We start from the raw sequence: 18,503 nt of genomic DNA, 5'->3' as shown, positions 1-18,503 counted from the left end.
TTTGGTTTAATCAATGTTTAAATAATTTTTAGCAGACAATGTACGGAGATCCAAATTAAGGAAAGACCCCTTATCCATAAAACCCCCGGTTCTGCACATTCTGGATAATCAGTCATATACTTAGAATATTTGCAGCCCTAGTATAGATATTACTTAATGACAAATACAGAAGAATTTTCATATATCTAACTGCTTGCTAATACAGAAAGTGCACCCCTCATCAAATGTTGCGCTAGTGTTGTTTATTAAAAAAAAAACTCTACTTGCTTGTGTCTCTCTATATTGTAAGCTCTAATGAACAGGACCCTCTTTGCCTCCTGTACTGGTCAATATTTGTATGTTTGCCATGCACAACTGTGCATTGCTGCAGAATATGCTCCTTTTTATACATACTTGCTAATAATTGTAAAAAATATATTGTTCAAGCATGCAATGAATACTGCAGAATAAATAAAAAATATATTTTACTGGAGAAGCAAAATGCAGAAGTGGCAAATCTGATATGTCAGGTAGTTGCGTATATAGAGGAAGAAAGGGACTAGACTTGATGTTTAAAGAATTATGAGGAAATGGGGAATGAGGACTTTAAATGTCACAATATCATTTACACAGAGAAGATTATGTTTTAAAGATGTTAAAGTTTCTCTGGAAAAACAAATTAAGAAGTAATATAAAATATGCAAATAAAAAAATGAGAGATGCTTCTGGGGAATCCCATATAGCATTAGAGCAGAATTATGCTTTAATCTAATGGTACATGGGCCATTTACTCAGCAGGGCCACAATCATGAATTATGGATCCCTATACAATTTAGTTAAAAGGGCCTAGCCCTGCCCAGTCACACCCCATTATTCCAAAATCCCCCTATAATCCACCCAAAACCAACAAACACTAAAGTATGAATTTTCACACTAAAATCAGCAAAAAGGGTTGAAGGTAGCAGACTGCCTATTCTCCACCGGTGTATATAAGCCAAGTATAGAAAACAACCTTTGTGTCATTAGCCTTAAAGTGATACTGATACTAAAAAATGTATTTTCATTATCTACATTAAAGGGGTGGTTCAACTTCAGGTGGACTTTTAGTATGTTATAGAATGGCCAATTCTAAGAAACTTTTCATTTGGTGTTCATTTTTTTTTTTTTTTTTATAGTTTATGAATAATTTGCCTTCTCCTGACTCTTTCCAGCTTTCAAAAGGGGGTCACTGACCCCATCTAAAAACAAATGCTCTGTAAAGCTACAAATTAATTGTTATTTCTACTTTTTATTTATCATCTTTCTGTTCCGACCTTCCCCTATTAATATTTCATATTCTCATTCAAATCAATGCATGGTTGCTAAGGTAATTCAACCAGATGCCTGATACTGCAAACTGGAGAGCTGCTGAATAAAAAACTAAATAACTTAAAAACCACAAATAATAAAAAATGAAAACCAATTGCAAATTGTCTCAGAATATCCCTCTATACATCATACTAACAGTTTACTTAAAGGTGAACAATCCATTTAAAAGTTACCTATAGAATAGATCATGTTGATCGCTTTTCACTGATGGTTCTGCTTTTGTAAGTAATTGTCCCTTGAAGTTCCTAAACTTGACTGTTTTGCCAACCTGACTGTCCCTTCTCAACTAGTCAGTTAAAGTTTCTAATGCCAACAAACTACTGCTGCACAAATATGGCAGCCCCCTCACAGAGGAACAGGGTAGTAAGAAAGGTAATGTAAAAGCATTATAAAAAAGGTTATTTTCTGATGTCAGTATCTTTTTAAGAAGAGTACAGTTTACATCTGATCTGTCTATACTCGGGGTATTAGGTGAGGACTTGATGCAGGCTTCACATATTAGAACACAAACCAGTAAATCCAGACTATGGTGATCTGAGTGCTGCAGTCTCATATAAAGAAGGTGCCTAAAAAGGGTAACTATTGTTACTGAATGACGGAAGGGGACCACAGATCATTTTGTCTTAAGCTTAAGGTAAGACATGTTAGGTATAAAAGCTATTAGAAATCTGCATTGTAAAATTATTTTTATAATATATCATCTGCTGTAATGGTGTTAATGTAGCCAGAAAATAAAAAATGCCTATAAATCTTTGTTCTTATCAATACTAATTAAATTAACAATACACTTTGTTTTCAGGTTTCTGTTCATAGCATATTTCTTTAATTTGTCAGTGGTATTACAAAAGTTGCGATTTACAAGAATAAGTATAGAGTGGCAATTTCAAATATGTTTCAAATATGCTTCAAACCAAAAGTATCCTTAGTAATCTGAAACATATAAGGCAAGTCAATATCTAAAGGGAAAGCAGGATAAGCCCTCGGAACCAAAGGGCAAAATCCAAGTTATCCAAAAATGATCCTGTATCTCAAAATTCCTTATAAAAATAATCTTTATTTGCAAATGACAGCCAAAAAATACATAAATACAGACCTTATAGCACATACATACACCGGCAGAATACTATGGGGTCTGTACGTATGTATTTTTAAGATTTTTTGATTCAAATACTAGAGCAGTAACAGTTAATTCAATTAGATGTAAATCAAGATGAGTTTTTAGTGCAACATGAAAAATGGCGTCCTTGAAGCCATCACAAAAATTATTATTCTATTCTCTTGACTGGCCTTCGTGGGAAACTAAAAATAAAAGTCCAAAGTCACATAGAGCGTTGGCTCCATTGCTTTCTGCCTGCAGATGCACTCTCTTCTGCAGCCCCATGTAGCTACACTGTCAGGCACAGCTTCGGACTGAATGCAGCTACATGGAGGGAAGATTAGCCCAATAATGCATGCTTTTCAGAAAACTAGAAGTATTAGAAAAGTAATGAAAAGCTGTTTACATATTGTAGCAAAAATCTCCAGTTATTACAGAGCTACAACTGCCAAATATCCAGCAATATTTGAATAAGTAATGAAAGTTGGAAAACACGTCATAATTACTCATCACTATTAATACAAAAAAAGTGGATCCTAAAACGTGAAATGCAGATGTCCCACTCTGCTATACATATTTAAATGAGTATGAAGCTGTGGGGGTTAACGGGAAAGCTGCTTTGGGCAAGAAAAAGGAATTTTCGAGAACACACATCACATTTTCTCTTTTAGGAGATTTGAAATGATAACTTTGCAGAAGTTCAGCTATGAACAAATGGGTCTCCTTAGTAAGATAGAGGAAGCAAATGAGGTCAGATTTCCTGAACGTGCCCACTGCTGTAACCCCCTAGGACCTGATAATAGTCAAGGGAATATTTCCAGGAAACTTTCTTAACTGTAAAGAACAGTGAAATAACCTTTGCCTAAGTACAGATTATTATGAGAAACAAGCAGAAAATATACATACCAGTAATGCAACAATTATATTTTGGGAAGAAGGGTTTCATTTAATACGAACAATATACAAATGACCAGACCAGTCTTAGAGTGGTGGTGCCTTAACGGCACACCCTTTAATATAATACCTAAGATGAAGGCTAGACATGTCAAAAAGCGGTCTCTTCAGCACATCAGCAGTCAGAATAAGTATTTTTTCTTACCAATAGTACCAGTGGCATAACTAGATATAACTGGGTCCACAGCTAATTTTTTAGGCCCCCAAAATGTCTAGAGGTTGACATGTTTTACCAATATTTACTGCAATTTTATATGAATTAGGGCAATTATGAAGCCCCTCTACCTCATGGGCCCCCCTGCAGCCGCAAGGTCTGCTTCCTCTTTAGTTACGCCCCTGAATAGTATGCAATCCTGTGCATATCACAATTAGAGCTTTGTAAGCAGCCTGTCCTAGATCAGAAGTTGACATAAAAGTCATAGTTAGGAATCAATTTCTGATCAAGTGTATAAATTCTGATCAAATGTAGGGAGAGCCATAACAGGGTACCTACATCCATGTATGCAAACAGACTTAAAGGCCTGTAAACATTTCATACACATTTCAGACACTGGCAATTAAATTGATTGATATGGATTTCACCTATTTATACACTCGAACTTTTTCTCTAGCCAGCATTATATGTGGCAATACCCATCCACTAAGGCTGAAGGAATTAAAACCCCCGATTACGGAAGCCCCTGTAGAATGTAAAAAGCAATTCTAGGCCCATAAATCTTTGGACAGAGAACTTTTTTCCAATTTTGGTTCTGTACATTACCACAATGAATTTTAAATGAAACAACTCAGGTGTAGTTGAACTGCAGAGTTTCATCTTTATTTCAGTGAGTTGAACAAAAAGATTGCATAAAAATGCGAGGAGTCTTTTTTTAACACAATCACTTCATTTCAGGGGCTCAAAAGTAATTGGACAATTATTTCATGGGCAGGTGTGGGCAATTCCTTCGTTATGGCATTATCAATTAAGCAGAAGAATGCCCTGGAGTTGATTTGAGGGGGTGCTTGTATGTGGATAATTTTGCTGTGAACAGACAACATGTGGTCAAATGATCTCTCTGTGCAGGTGAAACAAGCCATCCTTAAGCTGCAAAAACAGAAAAAACCCATCCAAGAAATTGCTATTACAATATTAGGAGTGGCAAAATCTACAGTTTGGTACATCCTGAGAAAGAAAGCACTGGTGAACTCAGCAACGCAAAAAGACCTGAACGTCCACGGAAGACAACAGTGGTGGATAATCACAGAATCATTTCCATGGTGAAGAGAAACCCATTCACAATAACCAAACAACACTCTCCTGGAGGTTGAGATATTGATATCCAAGTCTACCATAAAGAGAAGACTGCATGAAAGTAAATAGAGGGTGCACTGCAAGGTACAAACCACTCATAAGCATTAAAGGAGAAGGAAAGGTTAAAATACATTTTTTTGCATCGCACAGCATTGTCAAACTAAGTTCAACGCACTTACTGTTTTCTTTAAGTTTGCTTCTGTTCTTTCCTAATGCTCCAGTCTTCAAAGGCTCTCCGTAGCTCTACAGTGATATCACTGCATTCCTACCCTTACACACCCCCACTGCCCGGGGCACAGTTCAATAGTCTCCAACTGTGCGCATGCTCCTTATAATAGGTTCTTTTCCTCTTTCATTGCAGCCGTGCGGGGTTAAGTATAAGCGCATGCGCAATAGCTGAAACATGCCAAGAAGAGCCCACACGGAGGTCAGAGATAGAAGGGTGATTTATACAAGTTCAAATGCCTTAACAGAAAAAAAAAACCTAGCGATTCCCTACACTATGAGGTGAATTAGCATTCTATCAAACAAGGATAAATAAGCTTTAGTTCTCCTTTAAGAATAGAAAGGCTAGATTGGACTTAGCTACAAAACATCTAAAAAAGCCAGCACTGTTCTGGAAAAACACTCTTTGGACAGATGAAACCAAGATCAACCTCTACCAGAATGATGGCAAGAAAAAAGTATGGAGAAGATGTGGAACAGCTCATGATTCAAAGCATATCACATCTTATGTAAAACATGGCGGAGGCATGGCTTGTGCGTGCATGGCTGCCAGTGGCACTGGGCCTTTCTCAAAGAGAAACTTTGAGAAAGGCCTCAAGGGGGCTGAAACATCAGTCAGTAGCTTGTGTTAATAAAAAAGTTATATATATATATATATATATTTATTGCAAACACATATTATAGAAACATATTTGTAATCATAAAACCATTTCCAAAAAAAACATCATTGCTCCTGCAATAAAAGTAAAATAGTTAATGTCTGCTTTTCAACTGTCAGTTGGCTTTTGTAGATAAAAACTTTCCAGGGGCGTTAGAATTCCAAAGTGGAAAATGGCATAAATTTTATTAAATACCAGTGGAATCCGCAAACATATTGCACATCGATTAAGGGCAGTAAACTGCAAGCACAGGAGTTTAAAGAGGGGCAGACTGACCTTCAAGGGTAAGTGCAGAGGGTCTTTTTGTTTGCTGCCAAGATTAATATTGATTTGCAAAGGCTCTATAAACAGTTTAGAACAACTTTGGTTGATATTCTTTAAAACGGATATTAATTCTACGAGAAAAGTATTTTTAAATAAAAGAGGCTGTTATAAGACCACAGTTTTTTTATTTAAACATTAGTTAAAACTGGCTATTCTGTTTATGAATCTTATTTGAATCTCATGGGTGGGGAAGAGATGCCTTTCCTTAATGTTTGAAAGATGTATTAGACTTTGCTGTAAGTACACAGGGTAATTCATGACACAGATGCTTCTCTCCGCAGTGTGTACTGCCCTTGGCTTGATACAGCAGGACCAAGGGAGGCATTAATGCAGAACATACACTTATTTTGGTTCCTATCTACAAAATGGGGATCCTCGTTTACAAAAAAAAAAAAAAAAAAAGCTTTAACTAAGAAAGACATTTTCTTTACTGAAGAGGAAGTGTTATTGCAACTTTCTAAGTTTCTGCATTTAAATAGATAAGTATGTGGAACATCCTAGAGCACAAAAATATCTTTTTTTTTGTGCTTGCAGCTTCCTAAACTGCCTACAAACTCTTGGCTTTATATGGTCATAAATCTCTTGTTACATCTAGTATTCATTTATTTTATTATTTTTATTTATATGCTGTGGAATTTGTAGGCACTTAATAAATGTGCTAATAAAAACACAACAAAATGTGTTTTATACTAATAACATCACTTAAAATGTCCCTAAAAGCTGCATATATGTGGCACCTTTAATCATTTCCAAATAAATAGTTATCAGGTAAGAAAAAAATTGAAGCAACAGACCACGTGAACATTTATCTCTTAGACAGGTAGAGAGTAAATTTTTTTTTGTCCTTGATATTTCATTAAAATAAAAAAAGTTATCCTTTTGTTGGCCATGAAAACCAAAGAACTTACATTTTGGCTTTTAGTATACTTTTACGACATAATACATTCTTTACAGTTAAGTGTAAAATTTCAGTTGCTAGGATTAGTTCGTTTTGCAATGAATTTGTGTTTAAGAGAACGAAAGCCTTAAAAAGAAATACGCCTAGAAATACTTAGAAATGCTTTATTTTAAATAACCACAGGTGGTCAGAAATCATCAAAACCTTAGCAGAAAGGAGGTCAGATCCTGCTGTGTTCCATTGGATCTCCCGTTCAACACTGATAGAGGTTGTTGCTATAGGATTGATTATTTATGAATGCTGATGTTGATGTAGAATGCACTAGTTGTGTATATTGTGTATAGGTCCTTAAACGTATGCAACGGATATTCGGCATCCCAGAGCACATGCTATGAATCAGCAAAAATGATATTCAATGTTAAAGAGCTATGGTGGTTGGTATAATAGGAAACATAATATATGCTGTAGCATTTTTAGCCTAACTAATCGTTTATTTTTAGTTTTTTATAAATAGGTCAATTCCAGTGTACTAGTAAACATTGTCTACTTGCTACTGGGTTAGGAACTGCCTTATGATTGACAGATGGTAGCTGAAATTTGTATGGAGTGTTCAGTTTATAAAAAGTTCAAACAAGCCCAGAATGTCTTTTAGAGATGAAACAATGCCTAAAGTGAACAAATGCACCAACTGATTCCAGGGACTGTAATGGAAGTGTTTGTGGAGCCTTATCTCATAGATTTACGGCTGTAAACCAAGTCTTCCATAAATCAGACAAAATGCTCAGCAAAATCTTCCATTATCGTCCATGGAAGTTAGGTTTGTTAGCACAGTGTCGGCAATGTTTCTCTCAAAGAGAAGCAATTGGCTTGCTTTATCTCTTTGCAAACCCAGCAATACATACACGACTCAAGTGCCATGTACTGAAAATGACACTGCATTTTGCTACTGTGCGATCTGCTTTTACTTTTGTGAAAATAAATGAGTTCCCAGGAAAATGGTTAGCAGAATATATAGGTTGCTTTCTGTGTACTTTGAAATAGTAGCACTTATTTATAGGGGTTTAAAGGGGTTATTCACCTTCCAAACACTTTTTTTTTCAGTTCAGTTATTGTCAGATTGTTCACCAGAAATAAAGACTTTTTTCAACTGCTTTCCATTTTCTACCATTTATCTATTTTTTTTAAGTTTAAGGTTTAATGTTCCCGTCTCATTATCCAAAAATGAACATACCATCACTTCCTTCTGACTGTCCACCTCTGTATGGATTATATTTCGGTTTTGGAGCAACAACTGGTGCAAACTTCTTAGGTTGCTGTTGAGTTGACACAGAAATACTTGGAGCACCAAATCCCTGAGTGGTCTCCATTCTTGCAGTCACATGTCCAGCACTGTCTCCAGCGCTTTTAGGTGGAAGCCATGATGGATGAGACATCTTTGACTATACTACAAAAAATAATAATAATAATACAATTTAAAAAACAAAACTCTAGGCTTAAATAACCTATCAATCAAGCAAATAAAATAGATTACTCCCAATTCAACAGAAGAAAAAAAAATGAAATAAATTATATTTGAAATGTACTTCTTTGATGTTTTTTGTCTCCCCAAAGTTATGTTAACATTACTCATAGTCATTGTACAGAGCTGGTCTATATTTTTACTTATTGGACAACTCAATGGGGCATATTAACACGGGCGAAAGAATAAAAAGTGAAAATACCCAAAAATATCACCAATTTACTAAAAGGAAAGTATGACAAGTTTTGGCTAATTAGTTTTGCATTGAAGTAAATTCACATCTTTCCCCCAGGTACAATTTCTTCAATGAGTATTTGCCAATTTACTAAGAGCACAAGCACTTTGAAATATTCACAAAGAGAAATTTCTACAGTTGGAGGCTGGTGAGCTGTCATTATAAAAAAAGCCACTTTTGCATCTCAATGTCAACAGCACATCCTCCGCACTAATACCCCACAAATAACTGGTGGATTTTCACAGAGAAATGATGCTAGGTGCAAATTTGCCACATTTTTCTCTAAACAGCATACTTATTATTTTTAGTAAATATAAGGTTTGTTGTGAAAATATTCTGAACAAATTTAGGCAAATTTTTGTGGTTAGACAAGTAGATAAGACACATTTTAGTAAATATCTAAAGTTGTAAATTCAAGATAAAGGCAGCATTTTCACCTTAAGATTTAGGGTTCATAGCGATCCTGTCTTGCATTGTTGTTTTAAAAATTGCATGCCGCTAGGCTACCTTCACCGATGCCCCTCTCCGCACCCATCCCGCTTGCAGCCAACAGTACAAATGGCCTGCCCACAACCAACTTCCTGCCCCCGTGTGCTCTCGCACTTACATCTCACCTTCCTCGCTGCTTCAAACACAATTGTTGTGGACTGGGCCCTGGGGTTGGTCTTGGTTTTACCAAGTAAAGCTTAGTACTTGTGGCAAACTGACTCAACTGTGGGACATTACCTCATTTCATATTTTCCGGTGACAAATCCAAATATCCACGAGTACTACGTTTTAATTGTCATGTTATTTAATTGAAAATCCGAGAGTAAGAGTTCTTTTTACATAGGGAAAGGCCGTCTCCTGGATTTTATCCGAAACATATTTTTTTTTCTTTTTCTCTGTAATAATAAAACAGTACCTTGTACTTGATCCAAATTAAGATAAAATTATTCCTTATTGAAAACAAAAATAGCATATTGGGTTAATTTAATGTTTACATGATTTTCTAGGAGACAAGGTATGAAGATTCTGAAAAGATATGTTATCCGGAAACCGCCAAATCCATTGAGGAAATTTCTACTGTATGCTTTTAATTCCAAAAAAATTAAAGCACTCAGAAGCACAGCCATTAGAGATTAATTGAAGTAAACTTGCACAAAGGCTTTGTCAGCAGGATCTGATAAACTGTCCACTAGATAAAGTGACAAAAATGCTGTACTTTTAACTGCTGCTCCCATCTCATCTTTCTAAAGGTCATTGACTTACACTGATACCTATTTCACCAACACTTGAGGATTGACAGCAGATGAACAGACGTAAAAGCTACCATTGCTAGGGACCATCTCCTACATCAGAAGATTTTGCAAAGATGTCAACAACCTTTCAAAGTCCTCAGCTTAACAGTGACATTAGATACATGGAATTCAATCTATGAAATAAAGAACAACCTCCCAATGTACTGTACTGTTATTGGGATAATAATAATAATCATTATAACAATAGTATGAATAACACTAATAATAACAGCAACAATATTATCATAAATTTTTTATTATAATTTCATTATTTTTTCTTGATTGTATTAATAATAAAAATTAAAATAGCAAATACTACTACTAATTATTATTAATATTATTACTATACAGATTTTGATATAATTACTCTTCGGAGATGTGTTTTTAAATTCTCTACATTCATCGCATGAGAAATGAATTATTCACCCCTGTTGACTTTAATGGAAGGCTGTAAGAAAGCCCTTTACCAGGCTGAGCTTTACTAAAGTGATCTAGTGATGACAAATAGCAGCATTGCAATAGGGAAATAAACCTACTTTTTAGATTTTCCCTTCCACTCTTCTGGTTGGTTAAAATCTTCCATACAAAAAAAAAAAGGAATTTGAAGTAACTATCCAATATACAGCATATATAAAAAGTTTGGCTAATTTTGGCATTTATGTTTAGGATTCATGTATCTTGGTACCAAATAACCTAATACACTGTAAACTGAAAGCTTTGAGAGGATTCTTCAGAATTTTCATACATTTTTATAGAAACAGCTAACTTTAGTAAAGCCTTACCATTTGGTACCAGGGGCGGTTCAGGCAGTAATGCCGCCTGAGGCGGCGTTCGCAATAAAATTAGAATTAATGACCCCGACATTCAAAGCACTTCATAACTCTGCCCCACCCTACATCTCTGATCTAATCTCTATATACTCACCCATCCGCTTGCTACGCTCCTCTACTGACCTGCTACTCAAATATTCTCTCATTACCTCCACATGCTAGCAATCAAGACTTTGCAAGGGCTGCACCCCTCCTCTGGAATTCTCTCCCACGGTCTGTCCGACTTTCTCCCAACCTTTCTGCTTTCAAAAGATCTTTAAAATGCACTTCTTTAGAGAAGCCTACCCTCACTCTGCTTAACTACCAAATGCAATACCACATACAGTACATCTCTCACTTAATTCTGATCCTGCCCACTTCCACACCTTGTGTCTTATTGCCTTCCCCTTTCCTCGCCAATTTGGAAAAATCGCACACCTCACAAACCCCAACAGAGTTACCTGGTGCTCAGTGATGGGGGAATCGGCAACCCTCCAGTCAAGGTACGTAGAAGGATCACCGGCACACAGGAGTTTAGTTAAGCAGGGCAAGCCCTTGCAATTTTATTGAAGGCATTCAATAAAATTGCAAGGGCTTGCCCTGCTTAACTAAACTCCTGTGTGCCAGTGATCCTTCTACTTCCCCTTTCCTCGCCTGCAAAATATGCTAGCGCTATATAGTTACATAGTTAAATTGGGTTGAAAAAAGAAAGTCCATCAAGTTCAACCCCTCCAAATGAAAACCCAGCATCCATACACACACCCCTCCCTACTTTTAATTAAATTCTATATACCCATACCTATACTAACTATAGAGCTTAGTATCACAATAGCCTTTGATATTATGTCTGTCCAAAAAATCATCCAAGCCATTCTTAAAGGCATTAACTGAATCAGCCATCACAACATCACCCGGCAGTGCATTCCACAACCTCACTGTCCTGACTGTGAAGAACCCCCTACGTTGCTTCAAATGAAAGTTCTTTTCTTCTAGTCTAAACGGGTGGTCTCTGGTACCGGTGATATGGTGATATGGTGATATAAATAAATGTTAATTATAATAATATCTCATGTTGCATTTACCGGTACCTGCCCAGGATGATTCAATCTCTGGCTAAACAATGCTTATACCATTTCACATTACCTGTATAAAAACAGTGGTGTAAGGTTTTAACATGGCAACAAGCACCTCAATGATTTCTTATAGTCAAGAGTCGAAGGCAGAATACATACCACCCCAGCTATCCCTATTTTTTTTTAGTGAGTCCTGAAAAGCAACAGGGTTTACCAAACAGGAGTCACAGTTGTAAATCAGATTGACTCCAGGAGATTATACTGGTAGAACAGTTATATTAATACCCTGAAGATTATCCTGATAGAACCCTGACACAAGAAGATTATACTGATAGCACAGCGACCCAGTAGATTATACTGACATATCTCAGGTGGTTCTCCCTTTGTTAAGTAGACCATTTCTCAAACAGACCTTACTTTGCCATCATTGAGAATTGCTGGAAAGCCCTGTTCAGGCATCTTTCCAAATATTCTTGATAATATGCATACTGAGACACAGCTGTAAAGACATTACAGATGACACTCCTCCTGATCCAGGGTAATAAACAGTAGTCAGTGCATTACTATGGAGGAAACAACAGTGACGCAAAAAGTTTCTGTAGCCACCCTCCTCCTCCTTCCTCAGTGTACCCCCTCCCAAATGAAGCCCTATGCCATTCTACTGTATGATGTAATTGGCATGAGCACAATTTGCAATATCTTCTTTACTATAGGATTTTCTCATACTAGGCACCATTAGAGAACATCCACAATGTTTAAACAGACATGGGACCTGTTATCTGGAATGCTTAGGACATGGGGTTTTGCGGATAAGGGATCTTTCCTTAATTTGGATCTCTAAACTTTAAGTCTACTAAAAAATCATTAAATAACCACAATAGGATTATTTTGCCTCCAATAAGGATTAATTATATCTTAGTTAGGAACAAGTACAAGGTATTGTTTTATTATTACAGAGAGAAATTTGCTTATGATGGAGTCTATGGGAAATGACCTTCCTGTAATTTGGAGCTTTTTGGATAACGGATCCCATACCTACCCGGTAAAAGACAGCAAAGGAAAGTAAAGGAATCCTTGCAAGAAAACGGTTATATGTATATTTATGGAACTTCACAAAAAAAAAATTGGAATCCTTTGGAACCTCACTGCAATACAATATGCAAGAATATCTTGGTAAAGGCAAATATAAATCAAGTTAAATGTGTGCAACAATTCCCTCTGGATAAGTGGCATACACCATCCCTCCCAAATCTACAGCTGGCAGCCTACAACACCCCCTTCGTCACTACTAAGAACGCCAACATTTTGTAGTTGTCTTTAAGAGGTTTCCAGTATTAAACATGGAAAGAAGGATCAACACAAACACATTAGTTATGATTGATTTAATGGGCTTACAACATACTAATGCTATTTCAGTAATCTGATGGCCTAGGCCAGAGCCTTGATATTAATACACTCATGGCAGATGGGTTTGAAACGATGGCTGATTCCATGAAAGAGCAGCGACTTGGAATGTCTACAGAGTATCTCATGTTTTCGTGACAAAGAATCCTGTTCCACTGCAGTTTGTACACAGAGGCAAGAGAGGGATGATGAGCTGAGAAGCACAATGTTGCTTTTGCAAGGGGGAAGAGAAACTGATGTGCAAAATAGCTCCCTAAACATCAATTTTAAAAGCTAAATATGGTAAAATCCACAGGCAGGCCAGGAAAGTAGCCAAACTGACTCCAAAATCATCCAATTGTTTATTTTTTGTGCACATTTTACATTTAACAACCCCATACTTGTCTGAAGTGCCAGGCTTGAGGTTCTGTCGATGCCAGATTAGGACTAGTCCAGAACAGCTTTTGTCATGCAGCCAAATTTATTTTAGGACCTTGAAAAACACATTGCCTTTTATTCAGGAATGTCCACATTAAAATGACCAAGGGAAGAGAGGGGGGAAAAAGGGAAGACAATGGTTTCAACAGTCAACTGACCTGTGTCAAAGGTGTGATATTAATTCTGCTTTCTATTAGATTTACTATTTGTCTTCCATACATGATCTTAGAGTTAAAATGTATTATAAAGGCATTTTAACCTATGAGACTCAAATACAGTCACTCTGCTGTTATAACATTAGGTTTAGTATTGTCTTTGTCAAAGAGGCATATTAACCCCTTGTTGAACAGGAGTGAAACAGATACGGCTTTTGCTGAACATACATTTTTTCCCAATACTTTCATCAAGAAAAATACATAGTTTTTGTTATTGCTTGAGCCAAACAGGTAAATCGAGCAACTCCATGGTTGATCCTTGCGAAGTATCTGCGAAGACTGACCCTTCCAATTTAGTAAAAATATTTTCTTTGCAAAAAGAGAGAAAATGTGCAAATCACTATCCTGGAATACTTTTAGTGGGCTACACTACCAAGTACCCAGGAAGGGCAATCTTTGAATCCATGATGTAAGGGAATGCATGATCTTTCTAGAAATGAGAATGTAGCTTGCCATTGTTGGCTGAGCAGCGGATTTGCCAAAAACTAGAGATGCACCGAATCCACTATTTTGGATTCGGCCGAACCCCCAAATCTTTTGCGAAGGATTCGGCCGAATGCTGAACCGAATCCGAACCCTAATTTACATATACTAATTAGGGGTAGGAAGGGGAAAACACTTTTTACTTCCTTGTTTTGTGACAAAAAGTCACGTGATTTCCCTCCCCGCCCCTAATTTTCATATGCAAATTAGGATTCGGTTCGGCTGGGCAGAAGGATTCGGCCGAATCCTGTTGAAAAAGGCCGAATCTTGGCCGAATCCCGAACCAAATCCTGGATTCGGTGCATCTCTACCAAAAACATGTGAAAACTTAAGCCCTCTGCACCTGCATTTAAGGCATATGTCCCACCCATTTTGACCAATTACAAGGTAGTCAGGTACAATTGGGATTGCATTTACTAACACTGGAGACAAACAGCACCAGTGATGCTGCCCACAGCAACTAATCATCAATTAGATTTCCAGTCACCTACACGTTAGAAATAAAAGCAAATATGTGATTGGTTAATGATGTATACATTTGAATTGAAAGAGTTGGGCTATTGTTGCTATGGGCTACTGTATAAGAAAGATGTATACAGATTGTGGTTATTTCATCCCACTCCTCCCTAAGGTAAGGGTGACTCCCCTACATATACTGCAAACTATCATACAATAAAGCTGTTGGGTAGACTTGGGGTGGGTTCAGTTGAGCTGCATAGTCTCCAAATTGTGCATGGAAAACATGCCTAAACTGGAGTTACTAAAATTATAACAACTGTAACTAAAAAATCATAAATATGCAAAAGGTATTATTGTAAAATAAAATAACTGGGATAGAATTTAAACCTCCTTTGGAACAAATAGCAAAGGAATGTTGCAGAAGTGAGTGAGCAAAGCATTACCGCACAAAGTTAAAGTGTGGACTAACAATTGGCTAAGCAGGTTTTTTGGTTAGGACTTGCCAGGCTTTCCAAGTAAAGGTGATTGTGGAGAGGTCAGCAAATATATAATAACTGACATCTATATAGACAGCATTAGTCATATCTCTCCATAAACCCAGCTTTAGGGTCTGGAGCACCACATTTGGATTTTCAGGCTGCATGCCAAACACAGCCCACATATTTAAGACGAGAAGATTAAAACATAGATGTGTGTATCTGTAAGCCCAAACCCTATCTCTAAGCAAGTATATCCCAAGAGAACCTAGGTACGGAACGATCCTTTGTATTCTGGCAGATAGAGTTTTGTATAGGTAAGTTGAAAAGTGTTGCATAGCATAGAGGAGCTTAGGGAGGTAAACCTATATTCTCCATTAATGTATTTGACCTGTCAAGTAAGTTAATTATTGCAGAAATTGAATTAGGAAGTTTGTTTTTTCCATGAACAGCTCATATCAAATTTAATTTTCATAATTGTTCCCCTTAAAGTAAAGTGCCAGAGTACAAACCATGTGATATCCAGTAGTTTGCACATAATGAACATTCATTTGCGTTCTTACCTCTGAGGAAGAAACTAACTTCTGATCACAGAGACAGGCGCCTGCGTTCCACTTGCTCTTGCTGTACAAAGTCTGCGAGGGTATAAAAAAAAAAAAGAACAAGTCTGTTATTAAGTGCAGACAGGCAATGCTCAAACAATGTGACAAGTAGCTGCACATTAATAAAAGCTAATAGACCCACAAGATACTTGTCAAATGATGGCAGAAAGGCTTATTAGTTATTTGTAAATCACTAATTATTCTCACTTTTATAGGTAATGCAGTGGACCAACATGTAATACACACAATTCTTCTGTACATAAACAGAAGTCAGAATACAAGGTACCATGACATAAAATAAAAATTGTAAGTAAATACAGAGAAAACATACATTCATCTCTGCACACTGAGCTGATTTGTATGCCTTAAGATGTTAATATTCTTGAGCCCTTCTTAAGAGAGAACTAAAGCCTCTTGAGCAGCCCTTCTTAAGAGAGAACTAAAGCCTAACTAAAGAAGTAGGCTAGAAATGGTTTTACAAATTGCACATTATGTTTTGGGCTTCTGTGCCCAAGGCAACCACATCCCTTTAGTAGTAAAGATGTGTGCCTCCAAATATGCCCCAGTAGCTCCCTCATTGAACATGTTCTGTGCTGCTGTCACTTACTGAGCTTAGGGACCAAATGAAAATATACTGTTTATTTAGAATACAAATATCACATTATAAGGCTGATAAGGACTTAATAGAGATAATTACTACATGCACAGCACAATTCACATTAGAATTTAATAATCAGCATTCTAGCTTATCAGCTTTTATTACAGGCCAACCTCATTTTCTGCTTGATAATTAGTGACGACCCCTAAGCTTAGCTTCTCAAGCAGGTGCTCAGAGCCCACTGAGCATGTGAGTGTTGCTGACACTTTCCAAGATGGTGACCCCCCAAGTTTGATGTAATGGATAACTGCTGCTATTGAGATGCTAAAACTTTATGCTGATGCAATAAGTTCAATATGTGAAATATGGCATTTTTAATGATACAATTTTAGATTTTAGTTCCCCTTTAATAGTATGCCTACCTATAACATGTCAACCATTAGGAAGTATCCAAACTTGTAAACTCATTCCCTGTAATTACTTGTTTCGTATGCAAAACTGTTTAATTAGTCACAGGTGGTGCTCCACGTAGGCCCTGCTGCAAACAAAAAGCCTCCTCAAATTCCAAAATGTGTAGAACATGGGCACACTCCACATAATGCTTCTGCAGACAATCTTTTGAAGAAAACTTCTTTTATTTATGAGATCCCAGCAAACGTTTCGGGGACGTGCCCCTTCATCTGTAGCACTGGATGAAGGGGCACGTCCCCGAAACGTTTGGAGTGTGCCCATGTTCTACACATTTTGCAACCATTAGGAAGTATGACTGAATACCATTACTACCCGAAAATTAATCGTAATAATAAATTATACAAAAAGTCCCAGATGTTTGAAATCTCCTGGAAGACAAATAACCTGCCATATTTGTCATGCAATGCTCTTTAAGAAGAGTTGGACAGCACAAAAGAATTCGGTTGTCCTTTGTAGGTCGGTTCCCCTTTATAGCCTCATTCTTCCCAACTAGCAGCGGAGACCAAAACATGTTTCACACAAGGCTTTCTCAAGGTCTCCGAGACCTTGGTCTAGCTACAATCCAGTTGTTAACCCCAATCCAAAATATGGGAAAATGTATATACTATACACGCATTCAGTTAAATCCCCCTTTGTGTTCTTTATTGCTGATGTGCAGCAGCAAGTCTCATTACAATAATATTTCTTACCCAATTAGTTCAGTGTGAATATTATGAAATTCTACAAGGCCATGTATTTTTATGGGGAATAAATTTTTAACAAATGTAATAAAAGTTAGGTTTTATTTAAGGCTATCCATTAAATTAAGATAAATCGGATTATTGCCACAGCTGAACTTTATAGGGGGATGGGCCACTAAGACTAGTTATTTTCTCTAAAGTTTCAAGAATACTCAAAATATTGAAATAACACAGCATTTCTAGAACGCATCCTCCTGGTTTTTTTTTTTTGTTATAACCAGCAATAATTTTGGAACTAACCACCTCAAACATGCAAGATCCATTTCTCAAAAAGAAAACTCTGAGTAAGTGATAACAAAAACAATGCTGACCCAGTCCAGTGAACAACATGTTTATTTTCACTATTCAGAATGCAGAGAATAGTAAGCGGTCATTGGTTGATATGAGTTACTAGACCTGGGCAAACCTTGCCTCAGTTATTACATTACATCCATCAGTGTATTAAAAATCCATATCAGGCCAATATAATGTGACATTAAATAAATGAAAAGAACCAAATTTACTCTTGGATTTAATAAGCTGAGTGTATGAAATGCACCACATTTTATACACTAAGGGGGGAAAATTCAAACGTGGTGATACTGAGACAAAATTAAAGAGGAGATAGATTTGCTGTATACCCCACCATATTCACACGTCTAATTCCACTTTTGTGAATTTGTCTTTTAAACAATTTCCAGATTGTGTCTTTCGTGCAATATTTTGAATACATTTTTTATTTATTTGCCTTTAGCTTCTCCTAAGCCTGTCAGAGCCTATACCTTTGCCTTATATTATTGCTTAATTAGGAGATATAAGGCAGAGGTACTGTATCTGCATAGGGGTTTTGAATGTTTGTTGCTTGGAAAGCAACCTATAGGAACTACTGCATATATAGGTTTCAAAGGCCATGGGCACAAAGAGCGTAGGTTAAGCCTATGTATTTTTG

At 36.7% G+C, this 18,503-nt stretch overlaps 1 protein-coding gene across 8 annotated transcripts in view; it reads right to left on the bottom strand.

Moving 5' to 3' along the window:
* Nucleotides 1-18,503, bottom strand: part of lpp.L (LIM domain containing preferred translocation partner in lipoma L homeolog) — a 198,532-nt gene that overhangs the window by 109,847 nt on the left and 70,182 nt on the right. For 6 of the 8 annotated variants that reach the window (XM_041562334.1, XM_018262136.2, XM_041562333.1 and 3 more), the window contains 2 exon segments: nucleotides 15,728-15,799; nucleotides 8,026-8,238 (listed from right to left, as the gene is read on the bottom strand). In XM_041562334.1, coding sequence (XP_041418268.1) covers nucleotides 8,026-8,227 — 202 coding nt within the window. In that variant the 5' untranslated portion in view covers nucleotides 8,228-8,238; nucleotides 15,728-15,799. 8 annotated transcript variants of the gene reach the window in all.

Source organism: Xenopus laevis, chromosome 5L (genome assembly GCF_017654675.1).
Source record: "Xenopus laevis strain J_2021 chromosome 5L, Xenopus_laevis_v10.1, whole genome shotgun sequence".
In the NCBI taxonomy this organism is placed as follows: domain Eukaryota; kingdom Metazoa; phylum Chordata; class Amphibia; order Anura; family Pipidae; genus Xenopus; species Xenopus laevis.
The sequence above is the reverse complement of the archived record's forward strand: the minus strand, read 5'-3'. Positions and strand labels throughout refer to the sequence as shown.